The sequence below is a fragment of the Myxocyprinus asiaticus genome, chromosome 39, assembly GCF_019703515.2.
Source record: "Myxocyprinus asiaticus isolate MX2 ecotype Aquarium Trade chromosome 39, UBuf_Myxa_2, whole genome shotgun sequence".
Taxonomy (NCBI): domain Eukaryota; kingdom Metazoa; phylum Chordata; class Actinopteri; order Cypriniformes; family Catostomidae; genus Myxocyprinus; species Myxocyprinus asiaticus.
The window spans coordinates 37,867,754-37,884,033 of record NC_059382.1 but is presented as its reverse complement, the minus strand read 5'-3'; the positions used below and the strand labels follow the sequence as shown (position 1 = coordinate 37,884,033).

Below are 16,280 nucleotides of genomic sequence, written 5' to 3'. Positions count from 1 at the left end.
GATTTAGAAAAACTGCATTCAGCACAATGTTTTAATACAACTACTGGACAATTGCTCTGTTGCTCACATTTCTTTCACTTGTAATCCTGTTTACGCCTGGTATTAAGATCATCTCATGGACGGATTTATATTTACACAACGTGGTCACATGTGTTCTGACTCCTATATGCCTCTGAATGTGGCTTGAATATTGTAATCACAAAATGTAATCAATAAAACTTACTGGTATTTTGAAGCTATAGTACCATAACACTACACTAGGGTATACTCTGCAACACTACATTGGTGGAGACTAGGTGATACTTGCAAATTCAGATTTATTAAGATGTGGTACTTGGCATGAAAAGTTTGAGATGCATTGCTCTAGACCAAGCACTGTGCTCAGTGAAAGCTGAAATCATGAATGTTTGTTTCTTTGTGTGTTAGTGATGACGAGCTGTTGCAGTACTTGTTGCAGCTTGTTCAGGTGTTGCGCTATGAGCCATACTATGACTGTGCCCTCAGCCGTTTCCTCCTGGAGCGCGCTCATAGCAGCCGCAAGATCGGCCATTTCCTCTTCTGGCATCTCAGGCAAGTGAAAGCACGTAAAGAAGCATGACTGTTTAAAAACTTAAGTGCACATGGCATTTCATTAGGCTTATGCTTGGCTAAAGCATATGATTTGAGATTATGTGTGTTTTTGTCTGCTACAGGTCTGAGATGCACATATCAGCCATATCTGTTCATTTCGCTCTGATTTTGGAAGCGTACTGCCGAGGCAGCATCCCGCACATAGAAGTTCTCAAAAAACAGGTGCAATGTCATTGCTTCTCTTTTAATTGTATCTACTTCAGGCAGAGATCTCTTGATCTCTTAAAGCTCTTGAAAGATGATTATCAGGATGGTGAATTTCCAAGATTTCTTAGTTAGAATTTGATGAAATTTGGTGTATGTCCTCAGAATGTTCTGGTATCCATGTGCACCAGGTTTCATTATAATTAATGTTGCCACAACTCATCCCCCCTTTTCTTTAAAAAAGAAAAGAAAAATCAAGGTTACAGTGTGGCACTTACAATGAAAGGGGACATTTTATTTTAGGAAAAAAACAAAACACACAAATTCACATTCTGAAGGCTGTAGTAGGCTAACATAACCCTATTAATCTGAACTTAAATATACTTTTTTTTTTTTTTTTTTAAAGATTTAAAAAAATCTTTCTCTGTATTATTTCTATAACATTCTTAGCATTAGGGTTTAACTTTAATTTAAGTTTACATACACCTTAGCCAAATACGTTTAAACTCAATTCCTGACATTTAATCGTAGAAAACATTCCCTGTCTTAGGTCAGTTAGGATCATTACTTTATTTGAAAAATGTGAAATGTCAGAATAACAGTAGAGAGAATTATTTATTTCAGTTTTTATTTCTTTCATCACATTCCCAGTGGGTCAAGTTTACATACAATTTGTTAGTATTTGGTAGCATTGTCTTTAAATTGTTTAACTTGGGTCAAACGTTTTGGGTAGCCTTCCACAAGCTTCTCACAATAAGTTGCTGGAATTTTGGCCCATTCCTCCAGACAGAACTGGTGTCATGTTTGTAGGCCTCCTTGCTTGCACACACTTTTTCAGTTCTGCCCACATATTTTTTCTCAGATTGAGGTCAGGGCTTTGTGATGGCCACTCCAATACCTTGACTTTGTTGTCCTTAAACCATTTTGCCACAACTTTGGAGGTATGCTTGGGATCATTGTCCATTTGTAAGATCCATTTGTGACCGAGCTTTAACTTCATGGCTGATGTCTTGATTTGTTGCTTCAATATATCCACATATTTTTACTTCCACATGATGCCATCTATTTTGTGAAGTGCACCAGTCCCTCCTGCAGCAAAGCACCCCCACAACATGATGCTGCCACCCCCATGCTTCACGGTTGGGTTGGTGTTCTTAGGCTTGCGAGCCTCACCCTTTTTCCTCCAAACATAACGATGATCATTATGGCCATTTTGTTTGTCCCCATTAGGGACAGTGGTGGCTCAGTGGTGGCTCAGTGGTTAAGGCTCTGGGTTACTGATCAGAAGGTCAGGGGTTCAAGCCCCAGCACCACCAAGATGCCACTGTTGGGCCCTTGAGCAAGGCCCTTGACCCTGTCTGCTCCAGGGGCGCTGTATCATGGCTGACCCTGCACTCTGACCCCAGCTTAGCTGAGATATGTGAAAAAAAAAAAGAATTTCACTGTATATGTGCAAATGTATAATGTGTGATAAATAAATAAAATTAAAAATTATAATGTACACTTGCAAACTGAAGTCTGGCTTTTTTATGGTGATTTTGGAGCAGTGGCTTCTTCCTTGCTGAGCAGCCTTTCAGGTGATGTCAATAAAGGACTTGTTTTACTGTGGATATAGATACTTGTCTCCTCCAGCATCTTCACAAGGTCCTTTGCTGTTGTTCTGGGATTGATTTGCACTTTTCACACCAAACTACGTTCATCTCTAGGAGACAGAATGCGTCTCTTTCCTGAGCGGTATGATGGCTGCGTGGTCCCATGGTGTTTATACTTGCATACTGTTGTTTGTACTGATGAACGTGGTACCTTCAGGTGTTTGGAAATTGCTCCCAAGTATGACTTGTGGAGGTGAATTGTGATATAGTCAATTAAAAGTTAAACAGTCTGTCTGTAAACAATTGTTGGAAAAAATATTGTGCCATGCACAAAGTCCTAAACGATTTGCCAAAACTATAGTTTGCTAATATGAAATCTGTGGCGTGGTTAAAAAAATAAGTTTAATGATTTCAACCTAAGTGTATGTAAACGTCTGACTATCTGTAGATAAAATAAAAAGTTGTGTTTACCTTAACAGATTTTAACATTCATATGCCCTGACATGCCCTGATTTAACCCAGAAGTCGAACGCAACACAAAGCATAGAAGAAGAGCAACAACAACACTGTGGGTGTGTTTTGTTCAAAAATTATCATTCCTATGCTCTATTCCCTTTGCAGACTTTATCATCCACTGTGAGAGCTTTGGAGGGCTGAAAGGTGTGGGGCTCAAACATAGTTTATTCCAAACTTACTTTTTAATTAATTTTGATTGGAAATTCTGTATGAAGCTATCTTACAGTGTGGCTATCATGATTGTTCTCCCTTCGAAGTGACCTTCGGAGGCTAATTTATCCCATTTGGAATGCAGAGACACATGAAGAATGCTAGAAATGTTCATTTTTGGACGGATCAGCAGTCTGTAAACCATTCACACCTCTGACGCATTGATGTGTCTCTAATTACTATTGTTTTGTCCATTGACCAATCCTCTTATCTGTCTGCCATAGTAACACTCATACCATACATGTAAATGTATATCACCCAACACCAATCATTGCATTAGCAATAAATGTCTTTCTTTAATAAAACTTTTCTAATAAAAAAAACTTTTTCATGGTCTTACGTGGGCTATTTTCACACATGCCATCATAAAATACAATAAAAGCGGGCTACAGATGCATACTATGGCCAAGGTTAGCATGCTAGCATTAGCGCTATGAATGCAGGATGTAAACATGACAAATTACACATTATCTTCTGCATATATATTACTTTTAGTTCTCATCAAGTGGTTATAACAACTTGTTGTACAGATCTCATGTGGATTACCTTCATAGAATAAGACAGAAAGCATGATTTTTATTGAATATGCAGCCTGAAGCAAATGACAGAACTGTTTCCATATCTAGAAAAGAAATACCAACGATCGCGAGGAAAATATAGACAAACCATGTATTTTCTTAATCATCTATTTAATAACGAGATCCCTCATCAATCTAAACGTTATTGAGCTTTACACAGAGATTGTAAGGGTGAAAGGTATGCAAAGCAGAGCTTGTATAGTTTGAACAATCCAGGAGCAAATTGTTGTCTTCTGCCTTCGGACATCACCATAAGGACAACAGATAGCATACATCTGATCTGCACCAAAATCAACACTAATAGAATGTAAGAAATGCATGTGGCTGTAAAATTTTCCATGTTGTTGTTGTGACTGTTGTGTTGGTCTCGCTGTAGCTGACTTTTACGACGTGCTACAAAAAGTTCAACTGGAAAACATCTGTGTCACTTTCTCAGCTGACTTCTTTTCTTTAGCGATTCGATTGACAACACAAAACCTGTGGTAGTTTGATTATAACTGCCCAGATCTTTAAGCAATTGCATGCCATGAAAGATTGAAAGAAGGGTCTTCAGTTTTAGTTTTTTGTTTTTTCTCTCTAAGAAACATTTTTAATTGGGGAAACAGTCACAAAAGTAACAAGATCAAATGCCAGACATGGACAAACTGCTTAAATGATGAGGAACCGTTCTCGCACACAAGGCTTGGGGGCAAGGATAGATAAACATTTCACAAGAATGTCAGAATTAAAGTCCTAAAATGATTCATTCAGAGTGAATCAACTCCTCTTGACTCATTGTCAATAAAAATGCCATTCAGAAAAAAAAATGCTGCTATTCAAGTCAGTGTTAGCTGAAAGCCAAAACCTTCAACCAGCAATGTCTGTTGGCATCTGTTAAATCTGGAATAATGACAGCTCTGCATGATTGTTTTGAAGGCAGAGAGTGGCCTTTGCAAACTGTGTAAGATCTGTTAGATGGAATTTCACCTTATACAGTGTTGTGTAATTGGTATTTTGTAGGTTGAAGCTCTCAGTAAGCTGAAAGCAGTGAATGAGCTGATTAAACTGGGCACCATAAAAATCAAGAACAAGACAAAAGAAGCTCATCTTAAAGAGGCCATGATGACGTGCCTTAGGCAGACGGGTTTTATTGAGACACTTTCTGACCTGCACTCTCCCCTCAATCCAAATGTCCTGCTCGCTGGAGTCAAGTAAGATCTTTTTGTTCTTGTTCTGAGTGTTTGCAAAGTATAAAATGAATAGTTCTGGCTCATAAATCTGGTTGGTTGAGCCATGTTCTAAGACGTTTTAAAATGGCTAGTATGCTAAGGCTGCAATGGTGCATGTATCCATGCAGAACCGAAGGGATACAGGGCTTTCGGTAATGGTACGAATGATTACATATACATGCTTGACATCAGTGTTGGGAAAGTTACTCAAAAAGGTAATCCATTGCTGATTACTAATTATGATTCTAAAATTGAAATTTTAGATTACTGATTACTTCATTGAAAAAGTAATCACATTATGAATTACTTTTAAGTTACTTTCTAAAGCACTTTGCAAAGAAAAGTTTTTCCGCTCAGCGAAGTGAAAATGTTGTCTAAATGATTTTGTCTATACATGCCCTTCAGCTGTCACAGAAACGCAAAGAGACGTACAAATGAACATAATCATGTTTTAAGTTTTAAAACAGATCACTAAAACTTGGTGTAAACCAGAGCCCTCAATTTCAAAGATTGAGATAATCCTGGAAATATACCAAGTGGAGAAAGTAACATTTAAAAGTACAAACCAAAGTAATGTGCTCATAGCTGGGAATTGCTCAAAATTAATAAAAAAAAATAAAAAATAAAAAAAATTCTATTACATGCTATAGCAATAACTAGTGCCAGGATTACCTATTGCTGCAGAAATGCCAACTTAATTTTAGTTCTAATTTTCCTTAAACACATAACAATGGAGTGATCAGTGCAAGTGCTGAGCTAATCCGCAAAACAAATAGAAAATGCATTGCTTATGTCTTGGGTTTATTATAATTATAATGATGTAGCCTTATTTTAAAAAAAAATAATTATACTATATAAGATAAAATATATTTATAAAAAAAAAAAAAACTATTTTTAGTTGAACAAATCATATACATAGTTCACAATAAGAATTGTTACTGTAACTCAGTTCTTGAAGAAACACTATATCATATTTCTTACGCTTAAGAAAAGAGATAACCTTCCTTCTTTTTATGGGGTGCCCCAACCCATTCACATTCCACGTGGAGAGAGATAATCCATTCACATTAACATTTGACATATTGATATAATATATAAAAAAAATTGTGTGTCAAAAGCAAGATTATACAGACCACATTCCCCATTAATGCAACAATCAAACCCCGAACTTCCCCTGAACAAAACAAACAGAAAAAAGAAAAACGTGTGCATTAACGCCATGTATCGAATCTCACCGGTTATAACATGAAAATAATTAAAAAACTAGCAAAGTGCGCAGAGCTGTCTCTCACACGTCTGCTTCTCGCATGGCGTCACGTGACTGTCCAGTCATAATTAAATAATTATAATAAATAAACTCAGCAAAAAAAGAAACATCCTCTCACTTTCAACTGCTTTATTTTCAGCAAACATAACATGTGTAAATATTCGTATGAACATAATAAGATTCAACAATTAAGACATAAACTGAACAAGTTTCACAGACATGTGACTAACAGAAATGGAATAATGTGTCCCTGAACAAAGGGGGAGTCAAAATCAAAAGTAACAGTCAGTATCTGGTGTGGCCCCCAGCTGCATTAAGTACTGCAGTGCATCTCCTCCTCATGGACTGCACCAGATTTGCCAGTTCTTGCTGTGAGATGTTACCCCATTCTTCCACCAAGGCACTTGCAAGTTCCCAGACATTTCTGGGGGGAATGGCCCTAGCCCTCACCCTACGATCCAATAGGTCCCAGATGTGCTCAATGGGATTGAGATCCGGGCTCTTCACTGGCCATGGCAGAACACTGACATTCCTGTCTTGCAGGAAATCACGCACAGAACGAGCAGTATGGCTGGTGGCATTGTCATGCTGGAGGGTCATGTCAAGATGAGCCTGCAGGAAGGGTACCACATGAGGGAGGAGGGTGTCTTCCCTGTAACGCACAGTGTTGAGATTGCCTGCAATGACAACAAGCTCAGTCCGATGATGCTGTGACACACCGTCCCAGACCATGACAGACCCTCCACCTCCAAATCGATCCCGCTCCAGAGTACAGGCCTCGGTGTAACGCTCATTCCTTCGACGATAAACGCGAGTCCGACCATAACCCCTGACTCGTCAGTGAGGAGCACTTTTTGCCAGTCCTGTCTGGTCCAGCAAGGTGGGTTTGTGCCCATAGGCGACGTTGTTGCTGGTGATGTCTGGTAAGGACCTGCCTTACAACAGGCCTACAAGCCCTCAGTCCAGCCTCTCTCAGCCTATTGCTGACAGTCTGAGTACTGATGGAGGGATTGTGTGTTACTGGTGTAACTCGGGCAGTTGTTGTTGCTATCCTGTACCTGTCCTGCAGGTGTGATATTCGGATGTACCGATCCCGTGCAGGTGTTGTTACACATGGTCTGCCACTGTGAGGACGATCAGCTGTCCTTCCTGTCTCCCTGTAGCGCTGTCTTAGGCGTCTCACAGTAACGGACATTGCAATTTATTGCCCTGGCCACATCTGCAGTCCTCATGACTCCATGCAGCATGCCTAAAGCACGTTCATGCAGATGAGCAGGACCCTGGGCATCTTTCTTTTGGTGTTTTTCAGAGTCAGTAGAAAGGTCTCTTTAGTGTCCTAAGTTTTTATAATTGTGACTTTAATTGCCTACCGTCTGTAAGCTGTTAGTGTGTTAACAACCATTCCACAGGTGCATGTCCATTAATCGTTTATGGTTCATTGAACAAGCATGGAAATCATTGTTTAAACCATTTACAATAAAGATCTGTAAAGTTATTTGGATTTTTACAAAATTATCTTTAAAATACAGTGTCCTGAAAAAGGGACGTTACTTTTTTGCTGAGTTTATTATAAATATAATAATTCAGATTAAAATGTATTACATCATTGTTGCAGACGAGTAAAGCATTGATTATACAACACAAAAAGTGGCGTTTTTTCCATTTGATTGAACATGAGCCTATCATTGGCCTACAGTCCTCAGTAATCTATTTTGCCATAGAATTCATCAATCTGTTTAAGATAGACATTATAATTTCTAATGATGCATCAATGTACACACATGTCAGATGCTTTTGGAGCATCTTACTTTGGTTGTGTTTTTAGGTCGCTATGTCATTTTAAACGTAGTTTGCAACTTAGAAAAACACATCTCAAGATTCCTGCATTCGAAATTGCACTCCAACCAAAGTACGTTCTCATCTTGTGCTGTCACTAGTGTCAAGCAAGCCTGAGTGTGGTTTGTGTCTGTACAGCTGCGTGTTGCCTATACAGTTGTAATTTGACTTAATGCCCCCTGCTGAAAACAGGTGGTACTTCAAGCTATAGTTGCTTCAATGATAGGAACATAATTTATTACAGCAGTCATTAAAAATTTTATATATATAATATATATAATCGCACTGAATTAACACATTAAATCGACAGCCCTAAAAATAAATTCAAGACTGATACTTTGTTGTTTGTTCCCTGCTATACCGAAATCGTATTGAACCTTGACCCCAAAACTAAGTTACTGTACTTACCAAAAAACCTTGAATTTTTACAATATACACATTAGATGTTGACCGATAGTGGATTATGCCGATACCAATAACTAAGGTGGTGGAAAGGCCGATAACCGATTCGATAGTTTTTCAAATTGATTTATCTAATGTAAAAAAAAAATAAAGAAAGAAATCGTATTCTTTCCTTACTAAGATGGGCACAGACAGTGAGTCCTAAAAAAATAAAATCCCAGATCCATTTTAATGTTCAACCAAAACCCCCAAAGTAACCAGAAAAAAATGAAGATTTGGTGCATAAAGCAAGACATTTAGGTATGAACAAGCCCGAAACACACCAGAGACTCTTATTTTGAAATTACGAAAAAACAATCGGCAACTATTGCCATAGATATTTCCGATAACAATATATCCAAAAAGCAATTATCGGCACCAATTAATCGGAAAAACCGATATATCGGTCTACCTCTAATACACATAGGACCTGTGACCACATATCAGTAAAATTCTGTATTATTATGCCAAATTGGGCTAATGAACTTTATAAATTGGTGGAAGAATTGTTTATTCTGATCATTTTTATATTGTTGTTGCTATTAAAGTCAACATGAAATGGCTTTCATAACTGTTTTACTGCTGTTTTTCTGAAAGTCCAAACTTGATTTGATCCATTGGGAATTGACTAGATTGTGACAAGCGGTCTCATGTGATTGGTAGTTGGCAGGGATAGGTTTAAAAAATAAGGTTTTGTGACATCGGAAGAAAAGGAAAGCTGTTTCAGAGGAAGAACATGTTAATACATTTTGACGAAAGATTACGAAGATGAGCTTTTTGTTTTTTGATTTTAGATAACAAGCACTAATGAATCATTAAAATAAGACCAGGATGAAGAAAGTAAAGGGGTCCATTTTTATTTTATTTTGAACATTGGTGTCTTTTATCGTAGTGCTGTTGCCGCCATTGTATAAAAGCCACTCAAGTCCTCGCATTACAGTGATTTCATCACATCTAAGCGGTAAAATCACTGTATAGCATTGCCTCTCATTGCTTATTACTTCAAATCAGCATGATTAGAAGCATTTTCAAGCTCTGTTTCTCTGTCTTTCTCTGGCAGTGTGGAGAGATGCAGGTATATGGACTCTAAAATGAAACCCCTCTGGATCGTTTACAATAACAAGCTGCTGGGAGGAGATACACTGGGGATCATCTTCAAAAATGGAGATGGTGAGTGACGGATGGGTTGTATGAAATGCAATGATGATTGCAAACAAATGAGTTAATAAAAACTTTAATGAAACATTCATTTCTAAAAATCTTTCTCAGACTTGAGACAGGACATGTTGACTCTGCAGATCTTGAGGTTGATGGATCTGCTGTGGAAGGAGGCCAATCTGGACCTCAGGTAGAGTGAGTGTGTATGTGTGTGACCTCATTTACACCTGGTACTACCGCCCATCCCGGGTGATCTGAGCACAAGTGGTCAGCACAAAACAGGGTCCATAATGTTTTGCGATCGTATCCCTCACAACAATCACTGAATTCAAATCATCAAATCTTGTCAGATTGATAAACCTGTTATTATTAAAGTGACTTGAGATCAGTTACAAATCGTCCCGTTTGACTTTTCCAGTGGCCAGTGTGAGGTTGTTAGTTTTCTTAGGGGCTGTTCACACCGAACGCATTTGGTGTCTATTCGTGCCATTTTTCAATTGTTTTCCTATGTAAACTTGCGCTAGACGCACCATGTCTCTGTGTTTTTTTTAGTGTCTTGTGTAGGAGCGCCATGTTTTTTAGACGCTCTCAGAGGTTGGCACTACAAATAATCATTATCTGTCATTTTGATGGAATGTGAAGATTAAAGAACTACAATCATGGACGACAGAAAATTGTGAGTTCGGAGAAACAGAAAAGTTCTGTTCATTAAATTGTTCAAGAAAACATTTGATTTGAAAAGTCCAAGTTTAAATTATTGCATCTATAACAAACTTTACTGTTCAGTATTTGTTTTTTGTATCAGTCTGATTTACTCTTATTGTTACCCATTTTGAAAGCACTTTTTAGTCTATTTTATTTTTGTCTCAAGTAACCTGCTTTTTTTTATTTTATTTTTTTTATTTCCTGCTAGGTGAAAAATGTCATGATAAAAAAATGAAACCTATAAACACAGATCTTTTATTTATTTAATGAACAAATATTATAGGCCTACTATAACATGATATCTGCAGATAGAAGCTTTTCGTTAACAAAAACATTCTGGCCCAAAGATTTTTTCCATCTGGCCCACTTCAGACGTGCCCATCCGTAACCAGAGGTCCCCAGCTCAATTTTTCTTACTGGTAAAAGAAATGCATAAATGATGATCAAAGCCAAATATTAAATGCCATGGATCACCAATACTTATTATTTCATTATTTTGTAGAAGGGGAAGAAAATTTACATTTTTGCCTAATTGTTATGGAGCAAAACTACAGGTAAACAAAATAAGATTAGAAATGTGGCAGCGTCATTATTGAATTCTTACACAGAGATATTTTGGTCTATTACTAAAATCAGTTGATTTCAGCACCTTTTGTTTCATTATATGCCAATGGTATGAGTTCAAACACAAAACTAAATTTATTCACATAAATCAATAATGTCAAAATTGATTTAATGCCATTATTGATTTATGTGAATACATAAAGGGACATTTCTAGTTTCAACATTATTTGTATTTAAGAACTTTTTGTTGGCCAAGGTAAAAGGGTAAAATTTAACCATTTACACATACCTCCATTTTGAGAGCCCATCACTCTGGGATTTAACAATATAGGGCCCAAAAATGAAAGTTTGTTCTGAACCAGAATCTAAAATGATATGAAGATGTCTTTAATCCTTCTGGAGTTATTGGCACTCTAAAAAGAAGGTTGACTCAATGTTTTTCCCCATTTTTGGACACCATTGGCATACACCAATCAGCCACAACATTAAAACCACCTGCCTAATATTGTGTAGGTTCCCCTCGTGCCGCCAAAACAGCGCCAACCCACATCTCAGAATAGCATTCAGACATGATATCCTTCACACCACAATTGTACAGAGCGGTTATCTGAGTTACCGTAGACTTTGTCAGTTTGAACCAGTCTGGCCATTCTCTGTTGACCTCTCTCATCAACAAGGTGTTTCTGTCTGCAGAACTGCCACTCACTGGATGTTTTTTGTTTTTGGCACCATTCAGAGTAAATTCTAGAGACTGTTGTGTGTGAAAATCCCAGAAGATCAGCAGTTACAGAAATACTCAAACCAGCCTGTCTGGCACCAACAATCATCCATGTGATTATCTAATCAACCAATAGTGTGGCAGCAGATACGGGTCAGGAGCTTCAGTTAATGTTCACATAAATCATATCAGAATGGGGAAAAAAAATGTGATCTCAGTGATTTGGACTGTGGCATGATTGTTGGTGCCAGATGGGCTGGTTTGAGTATTTCTGTAACTGCTGATCTCCTGGGATTTCTTAAGGTTATGTTTTTACCTGTAGTTTGACTCCAATCATAGGTGAAAATTTTTAATTTTGACCCTCCTCTAGAAAATAATGGATTACTCAATAAATAATTCTTTGTCATTTATGTTTATCTTTCTTCAGAAAAGGTGTTAACAAAATCAAAAATTTCAGCCAGGGAAGTTTCTGAAATTTGGCTAAATTGACATGAAATAACCCAGTTGCAAAGCAGAATACAGAGTGGAATTTGACTGATTCACATTTTGGCAAACAGTGAAATTCTACAGAATGTCAGAAGAAATTCTCATGTTTATTAATTCCCCTCCAGTAAACACTGTTGATATTTCATATTTTCTTCATTCATATTGTTAATATTTTTTATCTGCAAGTTATCTAGCTTATTAGATATGTTTCAGGGCACAAGCCAATCAAAATGCTTTTGACTTTTTTCATTACTAGACACTCAAACAGACATAATAATAAGTATAATTTGTTCTTCTAATTAATTTTTGAAACTAGATTCTGACATTGCTAACACAAGACAGTCTACTTTGCATTAGAGACATAAATCTAGAATTAATTCTTCAGTCAATACCATGAATGTGGAGAACCAAACAAACTAGCAAACTAGTGTCCTAAACAGGCATGTGACACGTTTCCAGCAACAAGTAATTTGTCTGTCCAGACTGACGGTGAAAATGCTGTGGCATGACACAATCACAGCCAATCAGAACACACAATGTTTAATGTTGTTTAAATGAGCACTTTTATCCTTTTATCACCTGTTGCTCTATTGTCACTTCGGGTAAGGACACAGGTAAAGAGTAAAACATGGAAATGGCTCCCTCTAGTGTTTCTGAGTGCTCTTAAATGGATAGTTCACCCAAAAATAAAAATTCTCTCATCATTTACTCACACTCATGATATCTTTCTTCTGCAGAACACAAATGAAGATTTTTAGAAGAATATCTCATCTCTGTAGGTCCTTACAATGCAAGTGAATGGTGACCAAAACTTTGAAGCTCCAAAAAATACATAAAGGCAGCATAAAAGTAATCCATACGACTCCAGTGGTTAAATCCATGTTAAATATAATAGGTGTGGATGAGAAACTTTCACATTCTTATTTTTTTTTTTTTTTGGCGATTCACATTCTTCGTGCATATCACCACCTACTGGGCAGGGTGGAGAATTTATTGAAAAAAAAGGACTTGAATATTGATCTGTTTCTCACCCACACCTATCATATCACTTCTGAAGACATGGATTAAAACACTGAAGTCTTATGAAGTCAGTTTGTCTCTTGTTTATATAAATATCGCAGTTACAGTAAGTCACTTACAATGGAAGTGAATGGGGCCAATCCATAAACATTCAAATGCACACTGTTTCAGAAGTTTCACTACAAGATGTAAACATGATACGTGTTAACATGATTCTAGTGTGATAAAATCACTGTTCTACACAATTTTAGTATGACAATATTGCTGATAGGGTTTACCATTATTGTGTTGTCATGACAACAAAGGTATAATATTAGATATAACTCTAAACTGATATGGTTAGCGATTTTATCACAAACTAATGTTTAGTCAAATAATGTTTATGTCTTGTGGTTATACTTTTGAAACAATGTGTATTTTAACTAGGGCTGTCGATTTAACGTGTTAATTCCATGCAGTTAATTATCTTAAAAATGACACATTAAAAAATGAACACAATTAATCATGTCCCAGCAATTCAAGCTTGAATTACCACCTGTTTTCTCCAGGAGGCAGTTAGTGAAACTTCAGCTGTATAGGCAACGTGCAGCTTATACAGAGAACAAACCACACTCACCGACAGCACAACACGAGCATGTGTTCTTGCATTCAAAACACAGCTTGATGAGCGCCAATCTGAAGTAAAGACGGGATCTCAAGACGTGTTCTTCTAAGTGTTAAACTACGTTTAACTTGACACAGCAACCTAAAAATGGTATGTTTATGATGCAACCAAAGTGAGACGCTCTAAAAGCATCCGTCTGACGCATGTGTATATTGACACATCCTTAAACAAGCCCTCATAATAAATCTCCAACTGATTGACAGATTCACTTGCAAAATGGATTACTGTGAACTGTATGCCAGTGATTGTCTTATGTTCAATAATATGGTAATAAACAATACATTGGATTCTAAAACCACTTTTTGCATTGTCTTATCAATGCTTCACTTCTCTGCCACAATAATGTAAGCATTTTAATTATCTAAATATTTTTAATAATATACTGTGTATATATATATATATATATTGTTGTAATTATTTTAATATGACTATTTATAATTATTTCGTCATTATATATTGAATTATTGTTATTTGAGGGGCTTTCTCAGCAAATATTTATATTTGCAATTAATTGTGGTTAATTAATTGGCACACCATGTCATTAATTAGATTTTAAAAAAATAATCGATTGACAGCCCTAATTTTAACGTTTCTGGATTGGCCCCATTCACTTCCATTGTAAGTGTTTTACTGTAACCGTGACTTCAGCTTTTTTTTTATATAAATGAAAGATGAGTTGAAAATATGTTTTGTGGTAATGAATATTACCAGAAAAGTGCTGTCGATTGAGCTTAATGTGTGTTGAAGCCAAATATTCCTGTGGTAATTTTTCAAGTGATGAAGTACCCTCATATTTTATCTCTTGTAGAATCGTGCCTTATGGTTGCTTGGCAACAGGAGATCATTCTGGTCTGATTGAGGTGGTCTCTTCAGCCGATACAATTGCTAACATCCAAAAAACAAGCAGCAACATGGCCGCCGCAGCTGCTTTCAATAAAGACGCTCTGTTGAACTGGCTCAAAGACAAGAACTCTGGGTGAGTCCCTTACGAACGGTGCTCCATAACACTAACATTATTCTAATACTTTCATGTTTCTAAAGCACCTGTGTAATGACTGTTACATTGTTGTTGTGCTGTATTTTTACCATAGAAACAAAATTAGCATTAGTGCAATAGATCAGCAATGCCCACAGAACACAACAGTCGAGTTTCAAAAGTAAAAACCCCATTCACTTTTTTCATGCTAACTTATAAACCTTTAAAGACACACTTACCACAAGCTCCGAGGTTGTAAATTGATGGTATATGCATACAGAAATATATAGTAAAGAAGTACAAATATTTTTTATGGTACTTAAGTAAATGTTTTGAATATTTGTACTTTGTACTTGAGTACAAATATTTCTGATGACTTTTACTTCACTACGTTTTGATGAGAAAATGTATACTTTTACTCTGGTACATTTCTCCAGACCCTTTTGGTACTGCTGTGACTGAACAAAGCTAAAAATAACAGTTGTAAATGTAAATGGCATTATTGACAGTGATAACTGATTTGCTAAAGAAACTTTTGAGTTAAATCTCTTGATCAGTAAAATCCGTTCAGAAAGCTTAACTGTTCATTTTGCAAATCGATTCGTGAATCATCTGAAACCGCGGACAGCTTGTGTCACCACTTGGTAATCTACAGAGAAGAGACTGTTCATGTACGTTTTAATCCATGTTTTTGGCTATACATTTCATTTGAGACATTTTGGGCCTAAACAGTAAGAATGTTGTGAAATATTGAAGTTATGTACCTTGACATTTGTAATATTTAGCAATTTGTAAGTGAATAAAATATGATTAGCATTTACATTTAAGCAAAGTACTGTATTTGAATCAACAATGACCATCTGTGCCATTATTTGTCATGCCATTTACTTCCACTATTTTTGGCATAATTTACCACAAAAATTAATTTCGACTGGTTTCTTCTCTTAAAAAAGAGCAAAATAAATGGAGGTTCCAGTGAGACACTGACAATGGAAGTCAATGGGGCCAATTTTTGGAGGGTTTAAAGGTTGAAATGTGAAGTTTATAATTTTATAACATTACATTAATTCTTCTGTTAAAACTCGTGTATTATTTCAGCTGTAAAGTTGTTTCAATTTTCATTTTTACAGTCATTTTAGGGTTTGTTGACATTACATCATCATGACAAGAAAACGTTAGTAAGTGATTTTATCACACTAAAATCATGTTTACATGTATATTGTTAATGTTTTGTATTTTAACTTTAAAAAATTGGCCCAATTCACTTGCATTAAGTGTCTCACTGTAACCCAAATCTTTGCTTTTTTTTTTTAAGAAAATGAGGGATGAGTCGTAATTATTTTTTGTGGTAATCAATATTATGTCACAGATTCTGTCAACTGAGCTTAACTGGTTTTGAACCCGGAATATTCCTTTGATGTAATGTGAAAAATACTTCTGAAACCAAGTTGGCTGAAAAAGTGGGCGGGCACTGTTGTTTGATTTAACTGTTAGATCTACTAATAATACTATAGGCCACACTTATTCTGGCATCCTTGCAGTTCCTGGTGATATGAATAAAATGTAA

General features: G+C 36.5%; 1 protein-coding gene across 10 annotated transcripts in view; it reads left to right on the top strand.

Moving 5' to 3' along the window:
• Positions 1–16,280, top strand: part of LOC127429484 (phosphatidylinositol 4,5-bisphosphate 3-kinase catalytic subunit beta isoform-like) — a 96,644-nt gene that overhangs the window by 75,228 nt on the left and 5,136 nt on the right. For 7 of the 10 annotated variants that reach the window (XM_051678508.1, XM_051678503.1, XM_051678504.1 and 4 more), the window contains 6 exons: positions 427–570; positions 693–792; positions 4,670–4,860; positions 9,483–9,592; positions 9,692–9,770; positions 14,546–14,713. In XM_051678508.1, coding sequence (XP_051534468.1) covers positions 427–570; positions 693–792; positions 4,670–4,860; positions 9,483–9,592; positions 9,692–9,770; positions 14,546–14,713 — 792 coding nt within the window. Of the gene's footprint in view, positions 1–426; positions 571–692; positions 793–4,669; positions 4,861–9,482; positions 9,593–9,691; positions 9,771–10,132; positions 10,257–12,790; positions 12,855–14,545; positions 14,714–16,280 lie in introns of those variants that run through there. The other 3 variants (XR_007895297.1, XR_007895296.1, XM_051678510.1) reach the window with 3 other exon arrangements.